At 36.8% G+C, this 26683-nt stretch overlaps 1 protein-coding gene across 1 annotated transcript; it reads right to left on the bottom strand.

The window, feature by feature from the left end:
• Positions 1–8999: 8999 nt before the first annotated feature.
• LOC109266249 (olfactory receptor 5AC1-like) lies at positions 9000–9893 on the bottom strand. Its single transcript, XM_019448095.2, has one exon. It carries the CDS (start codon positions 9891–9893, stop codon positions 9000–9002), a length of 894 nt encoding a protein of 297 aa, XP_019303640.2.
• Between the last annotated feature and the right edge of the window lie 16790 nt (positions 9894–26683).

The following is a 26683-nucleotide window of genomic DNA, read 5'->3' as shown; positions in this document are numbered from 1 at the left end:
TTCCTCCATTTGCTTTATTTTCAGTTCTCATATCATAGAAGGGTCCATGTCATCAAACTCAAAAACAGTCTTGAATAATCAATCAGCACCTTCTGCCAGATTGTCTAGTGTTGATTTGTTTCTGGCATTGCTTCTGCCGTCTTCTTCCTTATCGTCTAGCACTGGCTCAGAAGCATTCATTTCCATCATGTCATCCTCTGTTAATTCTTCTGGTGTGGTGTGTATTAGTTCATGAATTTCTTCAAGATCCGTATCTTGAGAACCTTCATGCCCCACCTTTTTTGCCACATCCGCAACCTCTTTAATGATTTCCTTGATTGACTCTGTCATAAATCGTATTATGTACAACATCTGAACACAGTTTTCCCAGCAAGAATTTATTGTTTTGGGCTTGGTGGCTTTCATGATTTTTCTGTAACAATGATGGCATCTTCAGTGGTATAATCCTTCCACACTTTTATGATATTCTCTCTATTGCGGTTCTCTTCCAAACTATTGACAGTCCCTTCCATATATTACTGTGTATAATGAGCATTAAAGGTTCTTATGAACCGCTGATCTAGAGGCTAAACTAGAAACATTGTGTTTGGGGACAAGTAGACCACTATAATGTCTTTAGTGTTGAACTCGGGGTTCTGGTTGGCTGGGGGCAATGTCCAACATCAGAAGAACTTCAAAAGGCAATCCCTTACTGGCAAGGTACTTCCTGCATTCAGGAACAAAACGAGGATGGAACCAATTCAGAAAAACTGTTCTTATTGTCTGGGCTTTCTTGTACAACCAAAAGGCTGGAAGCTGGGATTGCTCTTTTCCCTTCAAGGCTTAGGGGTCATCAGCTTCATAGATAAGGACTGTCCTGATCATAAACCCAACGGCATTTGCACAAAACAGTAGATTTGGCCCATCTCTCCCTGCCTTAAATCCTGGTGCTCGCTTTTCTTCCTTACTAATAAATGTCCTTTATAGCATTTTTTTTTTCCAGAATAGGACCCTTTCATCTGCATTCAAAACCTATTCAGGTAGTCATCTTTTCTCCTCAATGATTTTTTGAATGGCATCCCGGAACTCTTCTGCTGCCTTTTAGTTGACAGAGCTGCTTCTCCTGTTATCTTGATGTTTTTTTAAGCCAACGTCCTTCTAAAATAATCAAACCATCTTTTGCTGGCATTAAATTCTCCAACTTTAGATCTTTCACCTTCCTTTTGCTTTAAGTTATCATATGACTTCACTTTCTCTTGAATCATGTTAGAGCCTATAGCTATGCCTTTCTTACAGCAATTCTGCACCCACATAAAACCTACATTTTTAATATGAGATTAAAAGGTATTTTGCAAAAAATGCAAGGTTTTTGTACCTGTGAGTCTGCTAGGGTAGTTGCAGTGATTGCTTCAAGAATTTCCTTTCTTTTTTTTTTTTTTTTTTTTTCATAGTGGTCCTTTATACTGTATCCATTTATCTTTACATGGCAGGCAACCACAGCTGCAGACCTCAATCTACCACACATATTAAACAATTCAACTTTTTCTTGTAATGTCATGATTCTTCTCTGACTTTTGGGAACACTAACAGAACCACTAATGGCACTTCATATGTGTCCCATAGTTTTATTCAAGGTTTATGGTATTGCACTAAATATGATGAGAAAAACGTGAGAACTACAGGATCACTTTATACTGCAATATGCAATTTGCTAGAAAAACCAATTGCTTACGTAGAGGTGATTAGCCTCAAAAGTTGTGTAAGCAGGTACTCAACATGAGCTCATTGCAACAGCAGCCGAAGGCGACTATGAAATTATTACAGTGGTACAGTATTACCACAGTTAATTTTATGTAGTTGTGACTTAATGCTGCTTTCTCTCAACTGCCAGTATAGCCATGTGCAGACTCTACGTGTGTGTGTGTGTGTGTGTGTGTGTGTGTGTGTGTGTGTGTGTGTTGGTTTCGATAAACTTTAACTTTTTATATAGATTTTTGTATGTTTTATGGTAGTATGATAAAATAGACTAGTATCACATATGTTATGCATTCATGACATACCTTTTTCTTAATTTTTCAATATTTCCAGACTATGAAGTTCATCTGAGAGTTTTTTCAAATTGTCAAAAATCTAAAAAAATTCCCAATATATTTCTTGAAAAAAATCTATGTATCTATATATAGATATACAGATGCGCATATATATGTGTGTGTGTGTGTGTGTGTGTGTATACATACATATGTGATTAAACTTGGCAAGAAATATGCCTGATCTATATGTATTTGGTATAAATGCAAAACTACTGAAGGGCATAAAAATCTGTTTAATGTGTGAAAAGTCATAATTTTATCTAAGCAGAAAGATTTGATCTAGTAAAGGCATTAATTTTTCCAAATTAATTTATAAATTGGATGAAATATTAAACAAAGTAATAAGGAAATAGTTTAACTAGAAATGTTTAATTCATCTAGAATAACAAATAGATTATTGTAAAAATTTTTTTCAAAAATGATAAAGAAGGGAGATGTCCCATACCGAGTTTGCAATATATCATAAAGTTAGCTGTAATAACTGAAATTATTCCTGATGTCATCAAGGTTCACTATGGATACAAATTCACTTAAATTTAAATATCCACTTCTAGACATGGGGAGGAAGAGTAGCAAAGTTGCTTGAAAGCATAGACTTTGGTTTCAGATCTGGCGTTGTCTCTATGTCTTTCATCAATAACTTAAACTCTCTAAGCTTTGAGATCTCATTTGCAAAATGAAGTCAAAATGTGCACTTACCAGGTTGTTGCAAGAGTCAGATGAGAGAGTTAATGTCAAGCCATTAACACTGTATTTGACAGATAGGAAGGGCTCATTAAATAGTAGGTAACTGTGTATGTTAGTTATTTTAGTTATGCATAAGTAAAGCAGCTAAGCTCTTTTGTTAGAGAATGGTTTGGGGGTGAGCAAATTGTGGTATATGTTGTCATGTTGCCAGTTTGTAACAATGGTAGTTTAACTTTGTACATAAAATATATATAAATTTTTTTTATTTTTTAACGTTTATTTATTTTTGAGACAGAGAGAGGCAGAGCATGAACGGGGGAGGGTCAGAGAGAGAGGGCGACACAGAATCGGAAGTAGGCTCCAGGCTCTGGGCCATCATCAGCCCAGAGCCCGACGCGGGGCTCGAACTCACGGACCGTGAGATCGTGACCTGAGCTGAAGTCTGACGCTTAACCGACTGAGCCACCCAGGCGCCCCCATAAAATACTTTTATAATTAGCTCATCTGCAGGTTGGCACAGAGACCAGTAAGTAGTGATTTATGTTGAGCAAATGAGATACATCTTCTAGAAGAAAAAAACCTATAGGTACAACACATTTTAAAGGGAAACATTTATTTTAATGAAAATTACAGATATCATGACATTTCATAACTAAACATTCCACACTGCATCATTAACAAAGGACATTTTTCCCTAACCACAATTCCATTTTGATATTAGATAAAATGAAACTATACTTCCACTACCATCAAATAAGCAGTCTATGCTCAAATTTCTCCAGTTGTTACCAAATTATTTTTGTAACATTGCGTTTGTTGTATTCATCAAGACTCTTTTAATCCAAAAGTATCATTTCTTTCCCCCTTTATTTACTTCTTTGTTGTTGTTGTTGTTGTTAATCATCATGGTTTTCTTATTTGTTTTTTCCCCTTTATGAAATGACGTGGAGAGAGTGGGCCAATTGTTCAATAGTCTTGTGGAATTTCTTCATTCTGGATTTGTCTAGCTGCCTTGTTTGACTTATTCTCCTACTCTTTATATTTTTCTATTCCCAGTGGAATTTATATCTAAAGGCTTGATTAAACATTTTGACAAAAATTCTTCATAAATACGAATTTCATATTGCGTAACATCAGGAAGTACAGTAAGCCTGTTTGTGTCACTGTTGGTGGATTTCAGGGTAATCCCTGGGTTAAGGGGTTAACAGGCAGATCTCCTTACTGTAAAGTTATGTATTTTCCCTTACATTTGGCAAATAACTAAAGATATGATACTTTTGCACCTTGTAAAACTATCCAGGTCCCCATTCATTTTTTTAGCTAAGGTCTTAGCATCCTTTGATGATTCTTGCCAGAACCAATTATATTATTAGGGATTTTTAAATAATAATTTTTAGTTCTGTCATTTGTTCTACATTTTTGGCTGGAATACTTTGACACAACTACAAAAAAAAAAGAGGAAATTAAGATGAAATGTTCTGAAATTTATTATAAAAAAATTTAGGGGCCCCTGGCTGGCTCAGTCGGTGGAGCATGTGACTCGTAATCTTGGGGTTGTGAGATTGAGCCCCACATTGGGTGTAAAGATTACTTAAAAATAAAATCTTAAAGAAACATTTAAGCAAATATCTAAATGTTGTTTAGACTTATTTGACCTTGCCAGAAGTTCACGACTCTACCTTCCTTCTTGAAGGCAAATTGTTGGTGATTTTAAAAGGCTTACTTTGAATAGCTTAGTCATTCATTCCAAGAATATATTTAAGTGTCTGTTATGGTAGACCCTGGTCAGAGGTTTTCCTTGAAAGGAAAAAGATGCCTCAACATAAATGTAAATTACTCCAAATTCTGGCTTGTCCAATGGTTCCTGTTTCTCACACTTTGTAGGTCTCCTAGGGTCTCCTAAGACTAATTTTTTGGATTTGTGTGTTTAATAAATATATAATAATCATTATCATAAGAATATATTTTTTTGTATCTTACTTTCAACAAAGACATATTCATATAAACTATCTCAACCATATTGGAGCACCTGCCATTTCTTACATTACCTTCTTATATAATGAAAAGAATTCTGGAGTGGCCACACCAGCAACCTGTGACAGTTTGTGACAGTGGTTCTTGTCTTAGCATAGCCCTTTATTGATTATATCACTTTAGAAAAGTTGGATCTTAACTTCCTCATAAAGACAAAACCTGTATTTGTATAGTGATTTATGCTGTGTAATGTACCATCCCATATATTGTCTCACCCAATCAGCTGAATAGGGACATAAATGCATATTATAATCTCTATTATACAAATGAAGAAATTAAGGCACTGCCCATTTAAATATCCTCAGACACTCATTGTTTTCTTCTGTCTATGACCTACAAGATTTCATGGAGGCTATTGTGGTCACTTTTAGCTTCATCTAAAACTCAGGAATAAAATACCAGATCTGATTTGACACACTGTGCTTTTCCACTACTCCAGGCTGCCTCACATGTAAATGGAAGAAATACCACCTCCCTTCTATTTTTCCAGAGTGACTGAAAGGATCAATTAGGATAATTCAGATGAATATACTCTAAAAGTCTTGAAGTAATATTTAAATAGGAGGTAGTACCTTAGTCCATTCAGGCTGCCGTAAAAACATACCACAGACTGGGTAGCTTATAAACACAGAAATGTATTTCTCACAGTTCTGGAGTCTGGAAGTCCAAAATCAAGGTACTGGCAAGGTATTGCCAGTATTGTTGCATTCTGATGAAAGTCCTCGTCCTGATTCATAGCCAGGGTCTTTTCAATATGTCCTGACATGGAGGAAAAGGTTGGGGATCTCTCTGAAACCTTTTCTTATAAGACACTAATCCCATTCATGAAGGCTCCACCGCCTGACTTAAGCAACTTCCAAAGGCCTTAGCTTTTAACACCATCATCTTTGGGGAATGAGATTTTAAAGTATGAATTTGGGGAGGACACAAACATTCAGACAATAGCCGGTAGACTTTCCTATTAAGAAGAAATCAAAATCACAACCTAATATGATCATGATGAGTGTTAGAGCTTTGTGTTTCAGAATGTAGTCCAGGCCCACCTGCCTCAGAATTGCCTGGGATACCTGTGAATAGTACAGAACCTCAAACCAGCCAATGATCTGCTGAATACAATACCTGTGGGTTCATGCACACGAAAGCTTAAAAATGAAAACCTCAAGTGAAAAATCTCCATGACATTGGCCCCTCTTCTGCTTAACTAAACCAGTTTTAGGTGTTATATAGAGGCTATAGACTCCAATTCTATAAAGTATTTACCTTGTAGACACTTTGTAAGAGCCTAGCTGACATTCAGTGGATTGATCATACCATATTACCATATGGACAAGAATGGAGAACTGTCCAACATATGTAAAATATCTACTGAAATATGGGTCTCTATTAATGCAAAAGAAATATTTGTTAGGAAATAATTGCAGCTAACTTTTGGTGAACTGTCTGGATATGCATAGTCTGTCTCTCCAAACTCATTATCTGGTAGGAATTTGAAAGAAATTAGTGTTATCTATTACTTGTTTATTTATGAACTTGTTTTCAGACAGCAAACTGCAGGTCCATATTCACTAGAATATGGATAATTGTGTCAGACTTCCAAATCCAACTAAAGAATCAAGACCATATGAAGATTTTACTTTTCCTTTAAGCCAGTAGTTTTCAACCTGGGCTGTACATTGGCATCCCCTGGAGTGATAAAGATATACTAGTAGCTGGGTCACATCTCCAGAGAAGCTGACTTCACTGGCTTGAGACTGGGTCAGAGAATCTTAATTTTTAAGGACCTTAGGTGACTCCAACAAGGACTGAGAACCACTCCCTTAAATAAAAAAGCATAGTATGCAATATACGTGACATCTATCATTATTCCCTTGGTGCCATAAGAAATGGGGAGAAATAAAGATAAAAACTTGATAAAAAATTGGATAAACTCTCATAAAGTGGCCACTTTGGCAAACAGTCATTGTAATAGTCATACAGAGAAGTTTCTATATTCAATTATCATCTAATCTTCATCGGAAGCTTGCCAAGTTTCACGTGATAATTATCTCTAGTGACTGTCAACACTGACTGCATATTAGAATCACTTAGACAGGTTTATAAAACTATGAGAAGCCTGGAACCCCATCTTAAAAATTCTAGTCTGTTTGGTTTGAGGTGATAACCAAGTGAGGACCACTGGCCTATACCATCTGGGTGAGGAGGCAGATGGGCAAGACTTTATTGGTGACATTAAGTCTTTAATTCTGTTAGTTGTTATCGACAGAGTGTGATGTAACAAAGAACTACTCAGTTTTACAATATGCTGTAAGCTGAACTATGAAGCACCTGAGATGTGGTCATTCTTATGGATTATGTAGTATTAGTTGGATTCCAAACCGTCTTTCACATAAAATATAAAACCATAAAACATAAAAGTTTCTACAAAAGAACTCACAATCTCCTGGGGAAAACCTAGCATGGTGACCTGAGCTTTACAGTAAAAGAAGAATCCAGGAAGCACATCAGAAGGCTTACTTCCTTCTCTTATCCACAGGGCACACTGTGGAGCGGAAGAAGCAGTCAGTGATTTGGCTAGTACCATCTCCTTCTGTGTGCCTCTTCAGCCACTAGTGTTAGGTCTCATGTAAGACGTTGTAGTCGTATAGAAGCAGCATAGGGTAGTGGTTAAAAGCGTGGACTCAGGCACCACGCTGCCTTGAAATAATAGAGGTATAAAGGAGGCAGAGAACATCTATATATTGCCAGATAGCAATTGTACACAGCCAATACTTAAAATAGTCTGTGTGGCACATAGAAAAAAAGAGAGAGTTTTGCCGCTGGCCTTGAGTGTGGAGAAGTGGAGGCAAGAACTCCTACAGAGATTCTGCAGCCACAGGGAGCAACCTGCTTCGAATGAGCCCACACAGCAGAAGGCAGAGCTCAGATGCAATGAGAGGAGCAGAGTCTGGGAAAACTGAGCCCCAAACACACTGTGCTGGAGCCACTTGGCCACACCACGTGCTTTTTTGTTCGATGACTCAACAAATTGTTTATATCCTCAAATCAAAATAATAGGCTAGGATCTGAGAAATGTGCCATGTATATAGCAATACTTTACTCTTTTTCTTTACCCCCCAGAATGCACTAGGGTCACTATTCATGGTTTATATGCTCCTTTGCCCTTGTATGCCCTGTAAGAGACATCTAAGGGTTATGAAAATCGGCTCTATCAATAACGTAATGTAGGTCAAACTACCTACCTTTTCCTTTATTTTTGACTAAAATATTCACAGAGCCATATGTAATTACCTCAGGAACTCAAAAATGGTAACAGGGTCAGACAGAACACATACATAGTTTTTATAAAGAAAAAGTCACTTAAGTTGCATAATTATGATTTGATCAAGCACATCTGCTATTCCAGGTAGTTGTCAATTACAGGAGAAAAAAAATTCAATTGGCATATGTGTGTCAGATGCAAGATGCTTATTGAGAGTGCTTGATAAATTAAAAGGTGGACATTTTAAAGAATTTAGGACTTTTCATTACATTGCAGGAAAATTACTTTCACTTAAATATATGATTGTTAAATTTCTTAACTTTTCAATGGTTGCAATACAAATATAATTTGCAAAATTACTTTTAAACCTTGTAGAGATGTTCATTTTAAATGCCTCAATACATTATATATTGTCATATTCAGTCTAACAATATTACTTTGGTTTTCATATTGTTTGGGTAATTATAAATAACTACTAAAGACAAGGTTTTGAAAAAGTACCCATTCAAGAATTATTTAAAAAGGCATGAGTCTTTTTTAAAAAGAGGGCTTATACAGGATGAGTCTTCCTGTAAAAACTATAAACTCAAAGGAGTTTTGAAGTGTGAATATCTGGAAACACAAAGCTCTTCACGTTACAAAGATACAGTAATTTGGAGATTTCTGTTTCACTTTTGTCTTTGAAGATGGATTAAAAACAACAATAACACAAAGTAAATGGAGCCTGTCTTTACCATGCTCATTAATTATTTTGATGATCACAACAACTTATGATGAAGACAAGTCTATCTACTGTAAATTTTTTATTCATTCATTTAATGATTATAGATTAAATCCCCACTATGTGCAAACCCCACATTATGCTTTATTTAAACAGAGGAAAACATAAGGAATAATGAAAGCTTTCCCCAAAAAAAATATTTATTTCTTTATCACTTTTCTCAGTGCACCTAAACTTCCTTGTTTCTTAGGCTATAAATAAAGGGGTTTAGCAGAGGGATTATAACCGTGTAGAACAATGAATACATTTTATCCTGATATTGATCTGGCCCAGACCCAGGACGCACATACATGAAGAAGAGAGTGCCATAGAACAAAGAGACAGAGAGCAGGTGGGCGCTGCACGTGGAGAAGGCTTTGCTCCTGCCCTTCTCAGACTTCTTTTTCAGGATGGCAAAGAGGACACGGGTATAAGACACCACGATGGTCGTAAAAGTAAAAGCTTGTATACAAGCAGCAAAAATAAAAATCACCAACGCATTAAGAGACGGGTCAGTGCAAGAAATTGTATATAGTGACAAAATTTCACAGTAGAAATGAGGTATTATATTGGACCTGCAGAAGGTTAATCTAAATAATAATCCCACATGAATGACGGGATGCAGAAAACCAATCGCATATGACACACTTATCAACCAGGTACAGAGTCGGTTGGACATCACCACTGGATAACGCAAGGGGTTGCATATGGCTGCGTAGCGGTCATAGGCCATCACTACCAAGAGGAAACACTCTGTGGTGGCACTGGAAGCAAAAATATAAAATTGGGTGATGCATTTGACCAGGGATATCATGTGACTGTTAGATAAAAAATTCATTAACATCTTTGGAGTCACAGAGGATGAGGAACAGGCATCTGCAAGGGCCAAACTAGCAAGGAATAAGTACATGGGGGTGTGAAGATGGGGGTCCTTCCAGGTGAGGAAAATCAGTCCGAGGTTGCCCACCATGGTGGTGAGATAGATGACCAAGAACGCCAGGAACAGGGGGGCCTGCATCCCTGGACGATCTGTCAGTCCTGTGAGAACAAACTGCGTCACCTGTGTCTTGTTTGTCTCCATCATATCCACTCAGGCTGATTACTACCATGAGAGAATAGGTAAAGGAAAAAAAAAACAATCAAAGGTCATGAAAACTGGTATCGAATGGTAATGTCTGTTCCCTATTTCAGATGGCACTTTCTCAACAAATATGAAGGGACAGTGTTTCTCTTTTTTACAAACACACTTAAGGGCATTAAGTATATAGTAAATAATTTTGAGAAAGATTTTTTAAAAAGGCTTTTAAGTACATACATATTTAGAATTGAATATATTAACAGTGAATTGTTTTTCAGAACTGAGAATAAAAACATACAGTTTATATGAAAGTCTCTAAAAACAGCAGCAGTTCAGTTTCAAAAGTGTTATTATTACTCTTTTCAGAAAATCTTGTGTATCTTTTCTATTGAATGAAAAATGGACTCTGTCTTTGATATTAATGATATACATCATTCAGTTCCTTTAAGGCATTAATAGGTTAAATAAGAAGACAGTAAATTAATATTGCATTACTGTTTTTACTGTCCATTATCATTGTTATTTGATTATATATTCATATAAATCACCCCAGATACCTAATCAAGTCTTTTGATTTTATATTACTCAAAACCACTCTTAATTTCTAATTAACACTTTTTAATTATCCCCAATAAACTCTCATATGTGAATATAATCATTCATTCAGTCACCAAATATCTGTGTAGTACCTCCTCAGTTAGAACGCTGTCATTCTTAGCTCAGTCACACGTAGAAACTCTACCTGGTGTCGCACCCAAGATAAAAAAATAAAAGCCCCCCCCTTTGAAGAGGAGTGAAGAAACAAAGACACCACCAGCTTATTTACAGGTTTGGGAAGGATCCAAAGGCCGTCATTTTATAGGCCAAATAAAACAATTACCATCCAATTAACTGAGAATATGTTTTAATATTTCAGAGGCACAAATTCTAAAATGATTGGAAGGATTTTTCTTTTCCTGTTCTTTTTGGGATTACAAGTAGGACTATCAAAGTCAAGGTGGAATGAAACATTACAAATGACACCACAGTAGAAAAAATAACCAGTGTTTTGAAAAGGTGGATTCAATTTAAATAGTAGAAATTATAAATTTTGTTTAAAAGGCAAAGCAAATGAGAAAAGATGAATCACAGTAATAGGTAATGACTAACATAAATCCAGTCGAGACAGTTAAGAGTCCCAGACTAAAAATGTATCCACGAGTTTTACAAGCCTAAGGAAGCAAGTGAGAAGGCTAGATCTTGTGGAGACCCAGGAGAAGAAAACCTCAGTCCTCACCATCACAATGCATTTCACAAATAATGCACAAGTCTGAACATAAAATATGTTTTGTGTATTCAGATCCCTGCCTTGGTATCTAAAACAGGATCTACCCATTTACAAACAGCTGATCTAAATATTAACCATTCAAAGGAATATTTCCCATTTTTAGATTCACAGCTCCCAGGCTTTCATACCAAGACCACCCAAGTGGGTATCATTCTATCCCATATGTTTAGTTCTCTTTTTTTTAATTTTTTATGTTTATTTATTTCTGAGACAGAGAGAGACAGAGCATGAGTGGGAGAGGGGCAGAAAGAGAGGGAGACACAGAATCAGAAGCAGGCTCCAGGCTCTGAGCCATCAGCCCAGAGCCCGACGCAGGACTCGGGCTCACAGACCGCAAGATCATGACCTGAGCCGAAGTGGGTCGCTCAGCCGACTGAGCCACCCAGGCGCCCCATGTTTACTTCTATAACCCAGTCACCAGTTCTGTACAGAAGCTGAAGACTTCATTCCCCAAGTCTGTACTGGCCTGAAACATTTCCCTAAAGTGCCAGCTTGGTGATTCAAAGACAGAGAACAATACAGAAAATTGAGGGAAGACAGAGTTTGTGAAATATTCAGTTCTAATGAGAATAATGTTTGAACAATAAAAATACATATGAGACTTGAGGTATTTTCTATAAAAAGTCACCTGGAATTTTTTCCCCTGTGAAAAGGAAACCACTTGGAGAAAAACTTCTTCTCCATCTTCGTGGAAATAGAAAAAGAGAAAATGTGTTTGAGATTTACATTAGACATTAAGAAACAGAGACGCTGTTAGTATCAGCAATAATCATCAAATAAACACGCTGCTGTCAAATCGCTACAAACACCCGATTATCCTTATTTTCCGCTCTTCACAGAATATAACAAGTTGTGGCTCTTAATAGTTGTGGCGAACTCTTTTGTATGTGCGTACATGTTTCCAGCAAAGTATCATCTTAAAAAAGATCCAAGTAGAAGGGGAAATCATACACTCCTTTAAAAAACCCCATAACTCTATGATTCTTAACAGTCAGAAATCTTCTTCGTTCTGTTTGTGTTTCCATGTAAATGAAATGCCAGAATGAATTTTAATTTTCAAAGACACAAAAAATATTAAATGTGTTTTATAACTCATTATACTGCCCCCCCAAATTAACAATAATATAACAATATTTCAGAGGCTTTGAATCTCTATTCCACGTCTGAATTGGCAAGTAATTATGAGCTTTATGACCCTTGTTTTGAGGTTCTCATCTAAAGCACCAGATTTTCTAAGGTACATTTCCACCCACAGTCTGTGTGACTATGACCCCCCCCTCTGCTCTTTAGTAGGTAGCATAAGCATAGTAGTAAAGCACACAATGCCATAACTGAATTGCCTGAGTTCAATTCTTCATTCTACAAAGACATAGCTTGATGTCTAAAAGTTTTCAGAGGAAATACACAATGTTTATTTAGCTATTCAATTCAGGATGTTCCATTTGGAAACTAAATCATCTGAAAAATATTTTTCACAAATTTTGATAGCTCATGAGAAACTCTTGGTACTAAAATGGTATTTTCTAATAGTTTTCTTGGAAAGAATAATTTACAATAAAATAAAGTACTGTATTCTCACCTAATGCTTATAAGAAGATGCAGAGATGCCATAAAATATAAATTTTCATGAAGAGCTCTTAAGATACAAGAAAAAAAATGTCAAAGACAACTATTTGTTTCATGTTATTTTTCTTTGAAAAATACTGTTTGGAAGGGAAGATATTTATTTCTTCCCATCTTCAAACCTGTTTGTGAACATAGTATTGAAATTCCCTCAATGGCACCAAAAGATTCCCTGTAGAATGAAGTCAACCTACTGGGCATTATAGGCATAATCAACAAATCACTTCTAACATAGACTTTTGTGACTGTTCTTTTTATAGCTTCTTTCTTTCTTCTGCAAACAAAAACATTACAGGTTAATGGCAGAAAAAACATTGAAAATGTAAAACAGCAAAAAGAAAACAAACTGCTATAATTCGCTAATCACTGATAAGAACAGTTAACTTTTTAGTATATATTTCTGCCATCATTTATCTATACATGTAGCTATTTTTATGTATACTTTATTATATGTAATTAATACATATATTTATATTTACATAATAATATAAACATTTTATATATACATATAAAAATAAAATTATGGCACTGCTATACATAATTTTTCATAAACCAGTTTTTATTTAAGTGTGGTTGGCATATAATATTATATTAGTTTCAGGTGTACAACAAAGTGATTTGACTTTTTTTTAATGCTTATTTATTATTGAAGGAGAGAGACAGAGCGTGAGCGGGGAGGGGCAGAGAGAGAGAGGGAGTCACAGAATCTGAAGTGGGCTCCAGGCTCTGAGCTGTCAGCACAGAGCCTGACGCAAGGCTCGAACTCACGAGCAATGAAATCATGACCTGAGCTGAAGATGGACGCTTAATCGACTGAGCCAACCCAGGTGCCCCAATTTGACATTTATGTAAGTTATGAAATGATCACCATGTAGGTCTAGCTAACATCTGTAATCATGTATAGTTACTACAATATTATTGACTATATTCCCTATGCTGTACATTACATCTCCATAACTCACTTATTTTATAGCTGGAAGTTTATATCTCTTAATCTCCACCTATTTCACCTATCCCCCTAACCCTTTTCCTCCGGCAAACAACAGTTTGCTCTCTGCACTTATGAGTGTGTTATTGTTTTATTTCTTTTGTTTTTTAGATTTCACATATAAAGTAAAATCATACAGCATTTGTCTTTCTCTTTTTTACTTATTTCACTTAGCATAATACCCTCTAGGTTCATGCATGTTGTAGCAAATAGCAAGATTTCATTCATTTTATGGTTGAATAATATTCCATTGATGTGTGTGTGTGTGTGTGTGTGTGTGTGTGTGTACACAATACACACACACACATATCACATCTTTATCCACTCATCTATTAATGGACACTTAAGTTGCTTTCATATCTTGGCAGTTGTAAATAATGCTAAACATAAGGGTGTATATATCTTTTTGAAATTATTTCATTTTCTTTGAGCAAATATTCAGAATTGGAATTACTGGATTGTATGGTACTCCTATTTTTAATTTTTTGAGGAAACTCTATACTGTTTTCCACAGTGCCTGCACCAGTATTCCCACCACCAGAGCACGAGGGTTCCCTTTTCTCCACATCTTCACCAACACTTGTTATTTCATGTCTTGTTGATATTAGCCAGGTGTGAGGTAATATCTCATTTTGGTTTTGATTTGCATTTCCTTAAGGCTTAGCATTGTTAAGTATTTTTTCATATATCTGTTGGTCATCTCTATATCTTCTTGGGAAAATGTCTGTTCAGGTCCTCTGTCCATTTTTTAAACAGATTGTTTGATTTCTTTTTTTTTTTTTGGTGCTGAGTTGTATGAGTTCTTTATATATTTTGGATATTTAACTCCTATCAGCTATATCATTTGAAAATACCTTCCCCCACTAAGAAGCTTGCCTTTTTGTTTTGTTGATGGTTTCCTTTGCTGTGCAAAAGATTTTTAGGTTGACACAGATCCAAATGTTTTGCTTTTGTTGCATTTGCCTGAGGAAACAGGTCCAAAAATTATTGCTAAGACCAATGTCCAACACTTTACTGCTTGTTTTCTTTTAGGAGATTTATGGTTTCAGGTCGTACGTTTAGGTCCTTAATCCATTTTGAGTTTATTTTTGTATATAGTATAAGAAAATGGTTCAGGTCCATTCTTTTGCTGGTAGCTGTCACGTTTTCCCAGTACCATTTATTGAAAAGATTGTCTTTTCCCCACTTTATATTCTTGGTCCTTTTTGTAGATTAGTTGACTGTATAAGTATGGGTTTATTTCTGGGCTCTCCCTTGTGTTCCATGGATCTATATGTGTAGCTTGTGCCAGTGCCATACTGTTTGAATGTAGATAATATATTTTGAAATCTGAGGATTTCAAATCTTGATGATTTGTTCTAGTTCTGTGGGAAATGCCATTCATATTTTGATAGGGATTGCATTGAATCTATAGATTGCTTTGACTAGTAAGGACATTTTAGCAACATGAATTCTTTCAATCCACAAGCACGGTTTATCTTTTTATTTATTTTTGTCATCTTCAATTTCTTTCATCAATGTCTTCTAGTTTTCAGAGTACAGGTTTTTCAACTCCTCGGTTAATTTATTCCTAGGTACTTATTCTCTTTGACATAAATGTAAATGGAAGTATTCTCTTGATTTCTTTTTCTGATAGTTTTTTATTAGTACATAGAAATACAACAGATTTCTGTATATTAATTTTCTATCCTGAAACCTTAATTAATTCATTTATTAGTTCTAAATATTTTTCGTAAAATCTTTAGCATTTTCTATATATAGTATCATTTCATTTGCAAATAGTGATAGTTTTACTTCTTTTTCCCAGTTGGATGCTTTTTATTTCTTTTTCTTGTTTGATTTATAAGGTAGGCTTTCCTATTAAGAAAAAAGAAAAATTCAAAATCTAAAGTGATGGTCATGAATGTTTGATCAATTTTAGTGCTTTGTCTCTCAAAATGTGACCCAAACCACATCTGCATCAGAATCAGCTGGGATGGCTCTGAATAATGCAGAACCTCAAGCCCACTGATGATCTACTGAATCTAATACCTGTGGTCTTGTGCACAACAAAGTTTAAGAATGAAAATGTTGACTCAGAGGGGAAGATGGCAGTGTAGGAGGACGCTGGGCTCACCTCGTCCTGCTGATTGCTTAGGTTCCACCCACATCTGCCTAAATAACCCAGAAAACCACCAGAAGACTAGCAGAACGGATTCTCCAGAGCCAAGATAGACAAGAGGCCCACAGAAGAGGGTAGGAAGGGCGGAGAGGCAGTGCGCACTACATGGACTGGCGGGAGGGAGTTGGGGTGGTGGAGAGGCAGCCCACTGGGCAAGGCAGAGCCCCTGAGTCTGGCTTGTAAAAGCAGAGGGGCTGGACTTCGTGAATTCTGATAGCCATCAGGATTTAACATCTGGAATGTTAAAAGTCAACAGCTCTGCTCTCGGAGAGCAGGGAGGGCGAGAGGATGCCGGGAGGGAGAGTCGTTGAGCCCCGAAAGACAGAGCTCAGCTCAGCGTAGAAACAAAGGCCCTGGCAAGCGCCATTCCCCTCTCCCACCCCCAGATGAAATTCCAAAGGGAACCAGTTCCCATCACTGAACTTGCTTGCATGGCACAAAGGCCCAGTGCTGTGCTTCTGTGGATCCATCCCTCCATGGGCCTGCCTCCCTCCTGGTGCTGCAGGGCCCCTCCCCCAGGGGACCACCAACTGCAAAGCAAGCTAAGCCTTCCCCTCCTGCCCCTGTGCAACTTGCAGATCCACCCCAGCTAATACGCCCTTGACCAGATCCCATCAAAGCAGCACCACAAGCCTGGCAGTGTGCAAGTAGCCCAGACAGGGGCCACACCACTCCACAGTGAGTCCTGCCCCTGGAAGAGGGGAAGGTAAGGTACACGCCAGTCTGACTATGGCCCCAGCAGTGGGCTGGAGGCAGACATCAAGTCTGACTACAGCCCCGCCCACCAACGCAAGTTACTCCCGACACCACAAGGGAAGAGCCCTGCAGTTCCGCACCACTCCAGGGACTATCCAAAATGATGAAATGGAAGAATTCTCCTCAAAAGAAACTCCAGGAAGTAGTGACAGCTAACGAACTGATCAAAAACGATTTAAGCAATATAACAGAACAAGAATTTAGAATAATAGTCATAAAATTAATCGCTGGGCTTGAAAAAAGCATAGAGGACAGCAGAGAATGTATTGCTACAGAGATCAAGGGACTAGGAAATAGTCATGAGGAGCTAAAAATGCTATAAATGAGGTGCAAAATAAAATGGAGGTGGCCATAGCACAGATTGAAGAGGCAGAAGAGAGAAGAGGTGAAGTAGAAGATAAAATTATGGAAAAAGAAGAAGCTGAGAAAAAGATAAAAAAATCCAGGAGTATGAGGGGAAAATTAGAGAACTAAGTGATGCAATCAAACGGAACAATATCCATATCATAGGAATTCCAGAAGAAGAAGAGAGAAAGGGGCTGAAGGTGTACTTAAATCATAGCTGAGAACTTCCCTGATCTGGGGAAGGAAAAAGGCATTGAAATGCAAGAGGCACAGAAAACTCCCTTCAGACATAACTTGAATCGATCTTCTGCACAACATATCATAGTGAAATGAGCAAAATACAAGGATAAAGAGAAAATTCTGAAAGCAGCTAGGGATAAACAGGCTCTAACTTACAAAGGGAGACCCATAAGACAGGTGGCAGACCTATCTACTGAAATTTGGCAGGCCAGAAAGGAATGGTAGGAAATCTTCAATGTGCTAAACAGAAAAAATATGCAGCGAAGAATCCTTTATCCAGCAAGTCTGTCATTCAGAATAGAAGGAGAAAGAAAGGTTTTCCCAAACAAACAAAACTGAAGGAATTTATCACCACTAAACCAGCCCTACAAGAGATCCTAAGGGGGATTCTGTGAGTGAAATGTTGCAAGGACCACAAAGTACCAGAGACATCACTACAAGCATGAAACCTACAGATATCACAATGACTCTAAACCCTTATCTTTCTATAATAACACTGAATATAAATGGACTAAATGCTCCAACCAAAAGACATACGGTATCAGAATGGATAAAAAAACAAGATCCATCTATTTGCTGTCTACAAGAGACTCATTTTAGACCTGAGGACACGTTCAGACTGAAAGTCAGGGGATGGAGAACTATCCATCATGCTACTGGAAGTCAAAAGAAAGCTGGAGTAGCCATACTTATATCAGACAAGCTAAACTTTAAATTAAATGCAGAAGATGAAGAAGGGCATTATATAATAATTATAGGGTCTATCCATCAGGAAGAGCTAACAATTATAAATGTCTATGCACCGAATATGGAAGCCCCCAAATACATAAAGCAATTAATCACAAACATAAGCAACCTTATTGAGAAGAATGTGGTCATTGCAGGGGACTTTAATACCCCACTTACAACAATGGATAGATCATCTAGACACAGAATCAATAACAAAACAAGGGCCCTGAATGATACATTGGATCATATGGACTTGACAGATATATTTAGAACTCCACATCCCAAAGCAACGGAATATACTTTCTTCTCAAGTGCACATGGGACATTCTCCAAGATAGAACACATACTGGGTCACAAAACAGCCCTTCATAAGTATACAAGAATTGAGATCATACCATGCACACTTTCAGACCACAATGCTATGAAACTTGAAATCAACCACAGAGAAGTCTGGAAAACCTCCAAAAGCATGGAGGTTAAAGAACACCCTACTGGGGCGACTGGGTGGCTCAGCCGGTTAAGCGGCCGACTTCGGCTCAGGTCATGATTTCGTGGTCCATGAGTTCGAGCCCCGAGGGTCTCTGACCCTCCCCCATTCATGCTCTGTCTCTCTCTGTCTCAAAAATAAATAAACGTTAAAAAAAAATTAAAAAAAAGAACACCCTACTAAAGAATGAATGGGTCAACCAGGCAATTAGAGAAGAAATTAAAAAATATATGGAAACAAGTGAAAATGAAAATATAACCATCCAAATGCTTTGGGATGCAGTAAAGGCAGTCCTGAGAGGAAAATTCATTGCAATCCAGGCCTATCTCAAGAAACAAGAAAAATCCCAAATACAAAATCTAACAGCACACCTAAAGGAACTAGAAGCAGAGCAGCAAAGACACCCCAAACCCACCAGAAGAAGAGAAATAATAAAGATCAGAGCAGAAATAAACAATATAGAATCTAAAACAACTGTAGAGCATATCAATGAAACCAAGAGTTGGTTTTTTGAAAAAATAAACAAAATTGATAAACCTCTAGCTAGGCTTCTCAAAAAGAAAAGGGAGAGGACCCAAATAGATAACATCATGAGTGAAAATGGAATTATTACAACCAATCCCTCAGAGATACAATTATCAGGAAATACTATAAAAAATTGTATACCAACAAACTGGACAACCTGGAAGAAATGGACAAATTCCTAAGCACCCACACACTTCCAAAACTGAAACATAAAGAAATAGAAAACTTGCACAGACCCATAACCAGCGAAGAAATTGAATCAGTTATCAAAAATCTCCCAACAAATAAGAGTCCAGGACCAGAAGGCTTCCCTGGGGAATACTACCAGATATTTAAAGCAGAGATAATACCTAGCCTTCTCAAGCTTTTCCAAAAAATAGAAAGGGAAGGAAAACTTCCAGACTTATTCTATGAAGCCAGAATTACTTTGATTCCCAAACCAGACAGAGACCCAGCAAAAAAGAGAACTACAGGCCAATATCCCTGATGAATATGGATGCAAAAATTCTCAATAAGATACTAGCAAATCTAATTCAACAGCATATAAAAAGAATTATTCACCATGATCAAGTGGGATTCATTCCTGGGCTGCAGGGCTGGTTCAACATTTGCAAATCAATCAATGTGATACATGACATTAATAAAAGAAAAGAACTATATGATCCTGTCAATCGATGCAGAAAAAGCATTTGACAAAATTCAGCATCCTGTCTTAATAAAAACCCTCAAGAAAGTAGGGATAGAAGGAACATACTTAAACATCATAAAGCCATTATGAAAAGCCCACAGCTAATATCATCCTCAATGGGGAAAAACCGAGAGCTTTCCCCCTGAGATCAGGAGCACGACAGGGATGCCCACTCTCACTGCTGTTGTTTAACATAGTGTTGGAAGATCTAGCATCAGCAATCAGACAACAAAGGGAAATCAAAGGCATCAAAATTGGCAAAGATGAAGTCAAGCTTTCACTTTTTGCAGATGACATGATACTATACATGGAAAACCCAACAGACTCCCCCAAAAGTCTGCTAGAACTGATACATGAATTCAGTAAAATCCAGGATACAAAATTAATGTACAGAAATCAGTTGCATTCTATACATTAATAATGAAGTAACAAAAAGACAAGAAACTGATCCCATTCACAATTGCACCAAGAATCATAAAATACCTAGGAATAAAACTGGTGCAGCTGCTCTGGAAAACAGTGTGGAGTTTCCTCAAAAAATTAAAAATAGATCTACCCTATGACCCAGCAGTAGCACTGCTAGGAATTTACCCAAGGGATACAGGAGTGCTGATGCATAGGGGCACTTGTACCCCAATGTTTATAGCAGCACTTTCAACAATAGCCAAATTATGGAAAGAGACTAAATGTCCATCAACTGATGAATGGATAAAGAAATTGTGGTTTATATACACAATGGAATACTACTTGGCAATGTTTTCACTCTTATGTGGAATCTGAGAAACGTAACAGAAGACCATGGGGGAGGGGAAGGGGGAAAAAAAAGTTAGGGAGGGAGGGAGCCAAACCATAAGAGACTCTTAAAAACTGAGAACAAACCAAGGGTTGATGGGGAGTGGGAGGGTGGGGAGGGTGGGCGATGGGCATTGAGGAGGGCACCCTTTGGGATGAGCACTGGGTGTTGTATGGAAACCAATTTGACAATAAATTTCATATTAAAAAAAAAGAATGAAAATGTCAAATGAAAGTCTTTGTATAATTGGTTTCTCTTCTTTTAACTGGCCAGTTGTAAATATTAAATAGAGGCTATCCACTCCAACTGTATAAATTAAGCACAAAGCCTACTTGGGATTCTCTCCCTCTCTCTCTACCCCTCACCCCTCAAAATAAATAAATAAACTGAAAAAATCAATTACTGTAATCCATAACATCAATAGGTAAAAAAAAAAAAAAACCACATGATCATATCAATAAATGCAGAGAACACATTTGACAAATCCAACACCTATTCATGATATAAATTTGGTAAACTAGGGATAAAGGGGAACTCCCCCAACTTGATAAAGAAGAGCAACAAAATACCTACAGATAACATCATATTTAATGGTGAGAAACTTGAAGCTTTCCCACTAAGACCAGGTACAAATCAAATATGTTCCCTTTTACCACTATTTGTTTTTTTTAATTTTAGAGAGACAGTGTGAGCAGGGGAGGGTTGGGTGGGGAGGGGGGGTGGGAGAGAATCTTAAGTAGGCTTCACATTCAGTACAGAGCTTGACATAGGGCTTGATCCCACAACTCCGGGATCATGACCTGAGCCGAAATCAAGAGTCAGATGCTCAACCTAATGAGCCACTGATATTTTTTAACATCATAGTGGAAGTCCTAGGTAATGCAATAATATAAGAAAATGAAATTTAAAAAAAATATACTGATTGGGGAAAAAAGAAATAAAACTTCTTCGTTCACAGAAGACATCTATGTAAAAAAATTTAAAGAAGTGGCCAAAAAACTCTCAGAATTACTAAGGGATTATAGTGAGGTTTTAGGATATGAGGTTAATATAAAAGAGTTAGTCCTTCCCTATATATCAGGAATGAACAAGTAGAATTTAAAAATAAAAACAAAGTACCACTTAACATTATCACACAAAAATGAAATACTCAGCTATAAATCTAACAGAATACGTACAAGGTATATATGAGAAAATCTACAAAACTCTGATGAATGAAATCAAAAAAGCACCAAATAAATGGAAAGATATTCCATGTTAACGAAAGAAAAATTTTAAATTATTAAGATGTCAGTTTTTCCCAATATGATCTTTAGGTTTAATGCAATGCCAATCAATATATCAGAAAGTTATTTTGCGGATATCTACAAACTGATTCTAAAGTTTATATGGAGAGACAAGGGCCCACTATAGTCAATACAATATTAAAGGAGAGTAAAGTTGGAGAACTGATGTACCTAATAAGCCACTTATTGTACTTATTGCTTAATATTTAAATGACAGTAACCAAGATAGTATAGTATTGGTGAAAGAATAGAAAAACAGGTCAGTGAGCAGGACAAAGAACTAGAAATAGACCCACATAAATAAAGTCAACTAATCTTTGATAAAGGAGCAAAGGCAATACAATGGAGCGCAGATAGTCTCTTCACCAAATGGTGTTGGAACAATTGTACATCCACTCGCAAAAAAATGAATCTAGATACACACCTTACCCTTCACAAAATTAACTCAAAATGGACTACGGATGCAAACATTAAAGGCAAAACTATAAATCTCCTAGAAGATAACATAAGAGAAAATCTAGGTGACCTTAGGTATGGTGATGCCTTTTTAGATACAACACCAAAGACATGATCCATGAAAAAAAAAAGGATGAGCTGGACTTTATTAAAATTAAAAACTTCTGCTCTGCAAAAGGTAATGTCAAGAGAACAAGAAGACAAGCCACAGACTGGGAAAAATTATTTACAAAAGACACATCTGATAAATGATAGTTATCTAAGATGAACAAAGAGTTCTTAAACCTCAGCAATAAGAAAAATAAACAAGCCAATTAAAAATGGGCCAAACACCTTAACAGACATGGCACTAAAGAAGATATACAAATGGCAAATAATATAAAAAGATGCTACACATCATATGTTACCAGGGAAATATAAATTTAAAAAACCATGAGCTACCACCACACATGTATTAGAATGGTCAAAACCTGGAACAGAGACAACACCATGTGCTGGCAAGGATGTGGACCAACAAGAAGTTTGGTTCATTGCTGGTGGGTGTACAAAATGGTCCAGCCATTCTTAAAGACTGTGGTGGTCTCTTACAAACTGAATGTACTCTTACCGTATAATCCAGCAGTTCCACTTGTTGGCATTTACCCAAACAAGTTGAAAACGTATGCCCGCACAAAAACCTGTACGCGGATGTTTACAGAAGCTTTATTCATAATTGCAAAGGCTAGAAAACAACCCATATTGTTGGTGAATGGATAAATCAACTGTGGTACATACAGACAATAAACTATTATTCAGTGCTAAACAGAAACGAACTATCAAGCCATGGAAAGACATGGAGGAAACTTAAATGCATATTATTAAGTGAAGGACGTCAACTGAAAATGCTACATACTGTATGGTTCTGATATATAATATTGAGGAAAAAGCAAAACTACTGAGACAGTAAAAATACCAGTGGTTGCCAGGGGTTGAAGGGAAAGAGATAAATAGGTGAGGCACAGAGGCTTTTTAGGTCAGTGAAAATACTGCATATGATACTATAATGATGGATACATGTCATTATTCATGTGTCCAAATCCATAGAAAGCACAACATTAAGAGTGAAGTATAATATAAGCTATGGACGTTGGGTGACTATCATGTATCTATGTAGGTCTATCAATTGTAACAAATGTACATCTTATGTTTGAAGATGTTGATAATAGGGGAGGATACACATGAGTAGAGAAAGTGGCTATGTAGAAAGTCTCCATACCCCCCTCTCAATTTTGCTGTGAACCTTAAGCTTCTGTAAAAAAAACTGTCATTTTAAAAAAAAAGATCTGGAAATGAACAGTGATGATGGTTGCACAATAATTTGAATATACTTAATAATTCTGTGCTGTACCCCAAAGCATGGTTAAAATGATAAATTTCATGCTATGTGTTTTTCACAATTTTAAAAATTGAATAAAAAATCAATCATATTTCTATATACTAACAATGTACAATTGGAAGCCAACACTTTTTAAATCAATGACATTTATAAGAATTCCAAAAACATAAACCACTTAGGTATAAATCTAACAAAATACATATTAGATCTGTATGCTGAAAACTATAAACACTGATAAAAGAAATCACAAAAGACCCAGGTAGAGGCATACCATGCTCATTGATTGGATAGCTCAACACAATAAGATGTTAATTATCACCACTTTGACCCACAGATTTAATGCAGTGTCAATCAAAATCGTAGCAGAATTGTTTTGTAGATGTAGAAAAGCTGACTTGAAAACTTGTACACAAGGACAAAAGAACTAGACTAATTAAAACAGCTTTGAAAAAGAAGAATAAAGTTGAAGGATTTTAAAATGTATTTACTATGAAGTTACAATGATCAAGGCAGTGTGGTATTAGCAAAGGAATAATAACATAAGACCATCATAACAGAATAGAATTTCTCCTATAGGCAATGGGAAAACACTTTTGCCAGAGAAAAGATATTAGAAAAAGAAGTATGATTAGTGTATATTAGCAAAACTACATATAGAAGAGAGTAAACTAGGAAGACTTGAGGCAAGGAGGCTGATTTAGATATATATTTATAGTAAGGCAAAAGGTGGCAATGGGAATACAAAGGAACTGCAAAAGAAGTTTTGAAGGAAAACACAATTTTTTTAAGTGGGCTCCATGCCCAATTTGAACTTACCACCTGAGATCAGGACCTGAGCTGAAATCAAGAGTCCAGCGCCTAATTGACTGAGCCACCTAGATGCCCCTCAACACATAAATTGGAAGAAAAAAAAAAGAGGAAAGAAAGAAAGAAAGAAGAAAGAAAGAAAGAAAGAAAGAAAGAAAGAAAGAAAGAAGAAAGAAAAGAAAAAACCAAATCTTGAAAATGGAAGGATCAAAGATGACTTCAAATTTTCGAGACTGGGAGACTGGAAGAATGGTGGGAATCATGATCAAAATCATGATGTTGGAAATACAAAGACTATATTAATAGAGAGGAGTAAGGTTGGCAGCTAACATTAATTGAGGTGATTGTTGTATTTTCATTGTGCAAAATGCACTATAGAAAGTTTCTCTTTCTATAGTGTTCACTTGTACCTCCTAGCATTCCCAGAGATAAAATTTTTACATGTAGGTAAGAGATGAAACCTTAAAAATATGCTCAGTATTCAGAGAAACCAACAAACATCATTAGTCAATCTACATTCGACATAAATAATTGCATTTTCCTCGATAGCAGGAACTTTTTCCCCCTGAGTCATTTGGCATTATATCATTAATCTTTTCCTTTAATAGTGCCTGTACTGTTAAGTGCAAATCATTGTGATTTTCCTTTGACAGGAAGAGGACACGTATTAGTGTGGTCCGGCTGGGTATGTGTAGTCTGTGCTGTCATCTAGTGGTCGTATTGTACTATTGCACCGTGATGAAGATTTCTCGGTTTTAGTGCCGCCCACTTTCTTCTATAGCAGAGCAAGATTCTCCAGTCCCCTCTCCTCCCACAACGCATTCTGTATCTCGGAACTGAACTGAGAGGGGAATAAAAAAAGTGGTGAAAAGGAAAGAAGCTTTACTAGAGCTCTGGTAATTCCGAGAAACGGAAGAGAAAACACCATCTCTGAATGAGAACAAAGATTTTGTGGAGGGGAGTGAATGTCCCCTACTGGCTGATCTTGGCATGGCCAGGTTATATTCTATTTCCAAGAGAGTAAAGCAAAATAAACAAGAAAGCAAACGCAAATGAATTGTATATAATCTCTCTAATCTTAGTTTCTTCATATATTAAAAAGACGAGGGGGTAGTCTAAGTGATCTCCAAAGTTTTTCATATCAAAGTTCCACAACTCCACAATTTTAATCTCAAAGTATTTTGTCTACGTGACATCATTGCAGATACTTTGAGAAATTTCTGGAGGCTTGGATTTTACCGTTTTTGTTAGATGTTCTTGATCCAGTCTAAATAAGACCTTCACTTTCCTTTTCTCTCTTTATAGGCAAAGTAATAGCTACATGGTCCATAATGAATACATTGAGGACACAGCCAGCCTAGCTGAATTTTCTTTTTGGCTCCCTATCAAAGGAATCAAAGCTGGCTGACATCATCAGGGTGGAAGAAGAATGTAGAAGAGGCAATTTATTCAAGGGGGACAAGTCATTACAAAATTCTCCAGTGACCCTGTGATTTATTTTGTTTCCTTGTAGTTACCACTTTCTAATTTTGACAGATGTGGTTTTCTGCTTTTCTCTTAAGAAGCTTACTGGGCTTCCACAGAAAGTACTAAAGGGATAAGGTTAAGGAGCCGATTCAGCATCACAGAGACAGATGCCTTATTGTAATTGAACTGAAACCCTAAGACCTTCCATGGGCCAGCTCTTTGTAGGCTAGGTCATTGCCTTATTTTCATTTTTACGCAAACCATTTCCACTTAAAATTCATAATTGACAACATATAGATGACTTTTATTCCTCCCTTAATCTTAATATTGATATGAGTAGTTAGTCTAGCTAAGATTATTCAGTAAAGTGAGAAGGACTTTCACCATTGAGTCATCCCTACAGTGTGGAGAGGGACACCCTGATGTGATTTAAGTGGTGAAGGAAGGCATATGATCTGTCAGGTACATTTGAAAAACACATGCTCCAAAGTAGCTCCACTGCTGGCCTAAAATGTGGACAACTTTTGCTTTTGTGCATCATTCCTTCGGCTCAGAATATTGCTTCGAAATCCCCTCTCAATGTCTTGTCTGGTTTTTATCAGCCATCACTATTACATTGTGAATTTAAAAGTTTAGCAGTCTGGGCACCTGGGTGGCTCAGTCGGTTAAGCGTCTGGCTCAGGTCATGATCTCCAGGTTTGTGGGTTTGAGCCCCACGTAGGGCTCTGTGCTGACAGCTCAGA

Source organism: Panthera pardus, unplaced genomic scaffold, assembly GCF_024362965.1.
Source record: "Panthera pardus isolate Hobbes unplaced genomic scaffold, ASM2436296v1 HiC_scaffold_16, whole genome shotgun sequence".
NCBI classification, from domain to species: Eukaryota; Metazoa; Chordata; class Mammalia; order Carnivora; family Felidae; genus Panthera; species Panthera pardus.
This window is presented reverse-complemented; position numbering and strand designations above follow the sequence as displayed.

Bases quoted from the DNA above. Each gene is read 5' to 3' on its own strand.
- LOC109266249 (XM_019448095.2), bottom strand. From the start codon at position 9,893: ATGATGGAGACAAACAAGACACAGGTGACGCAGTTTGTTCTCACAGGA.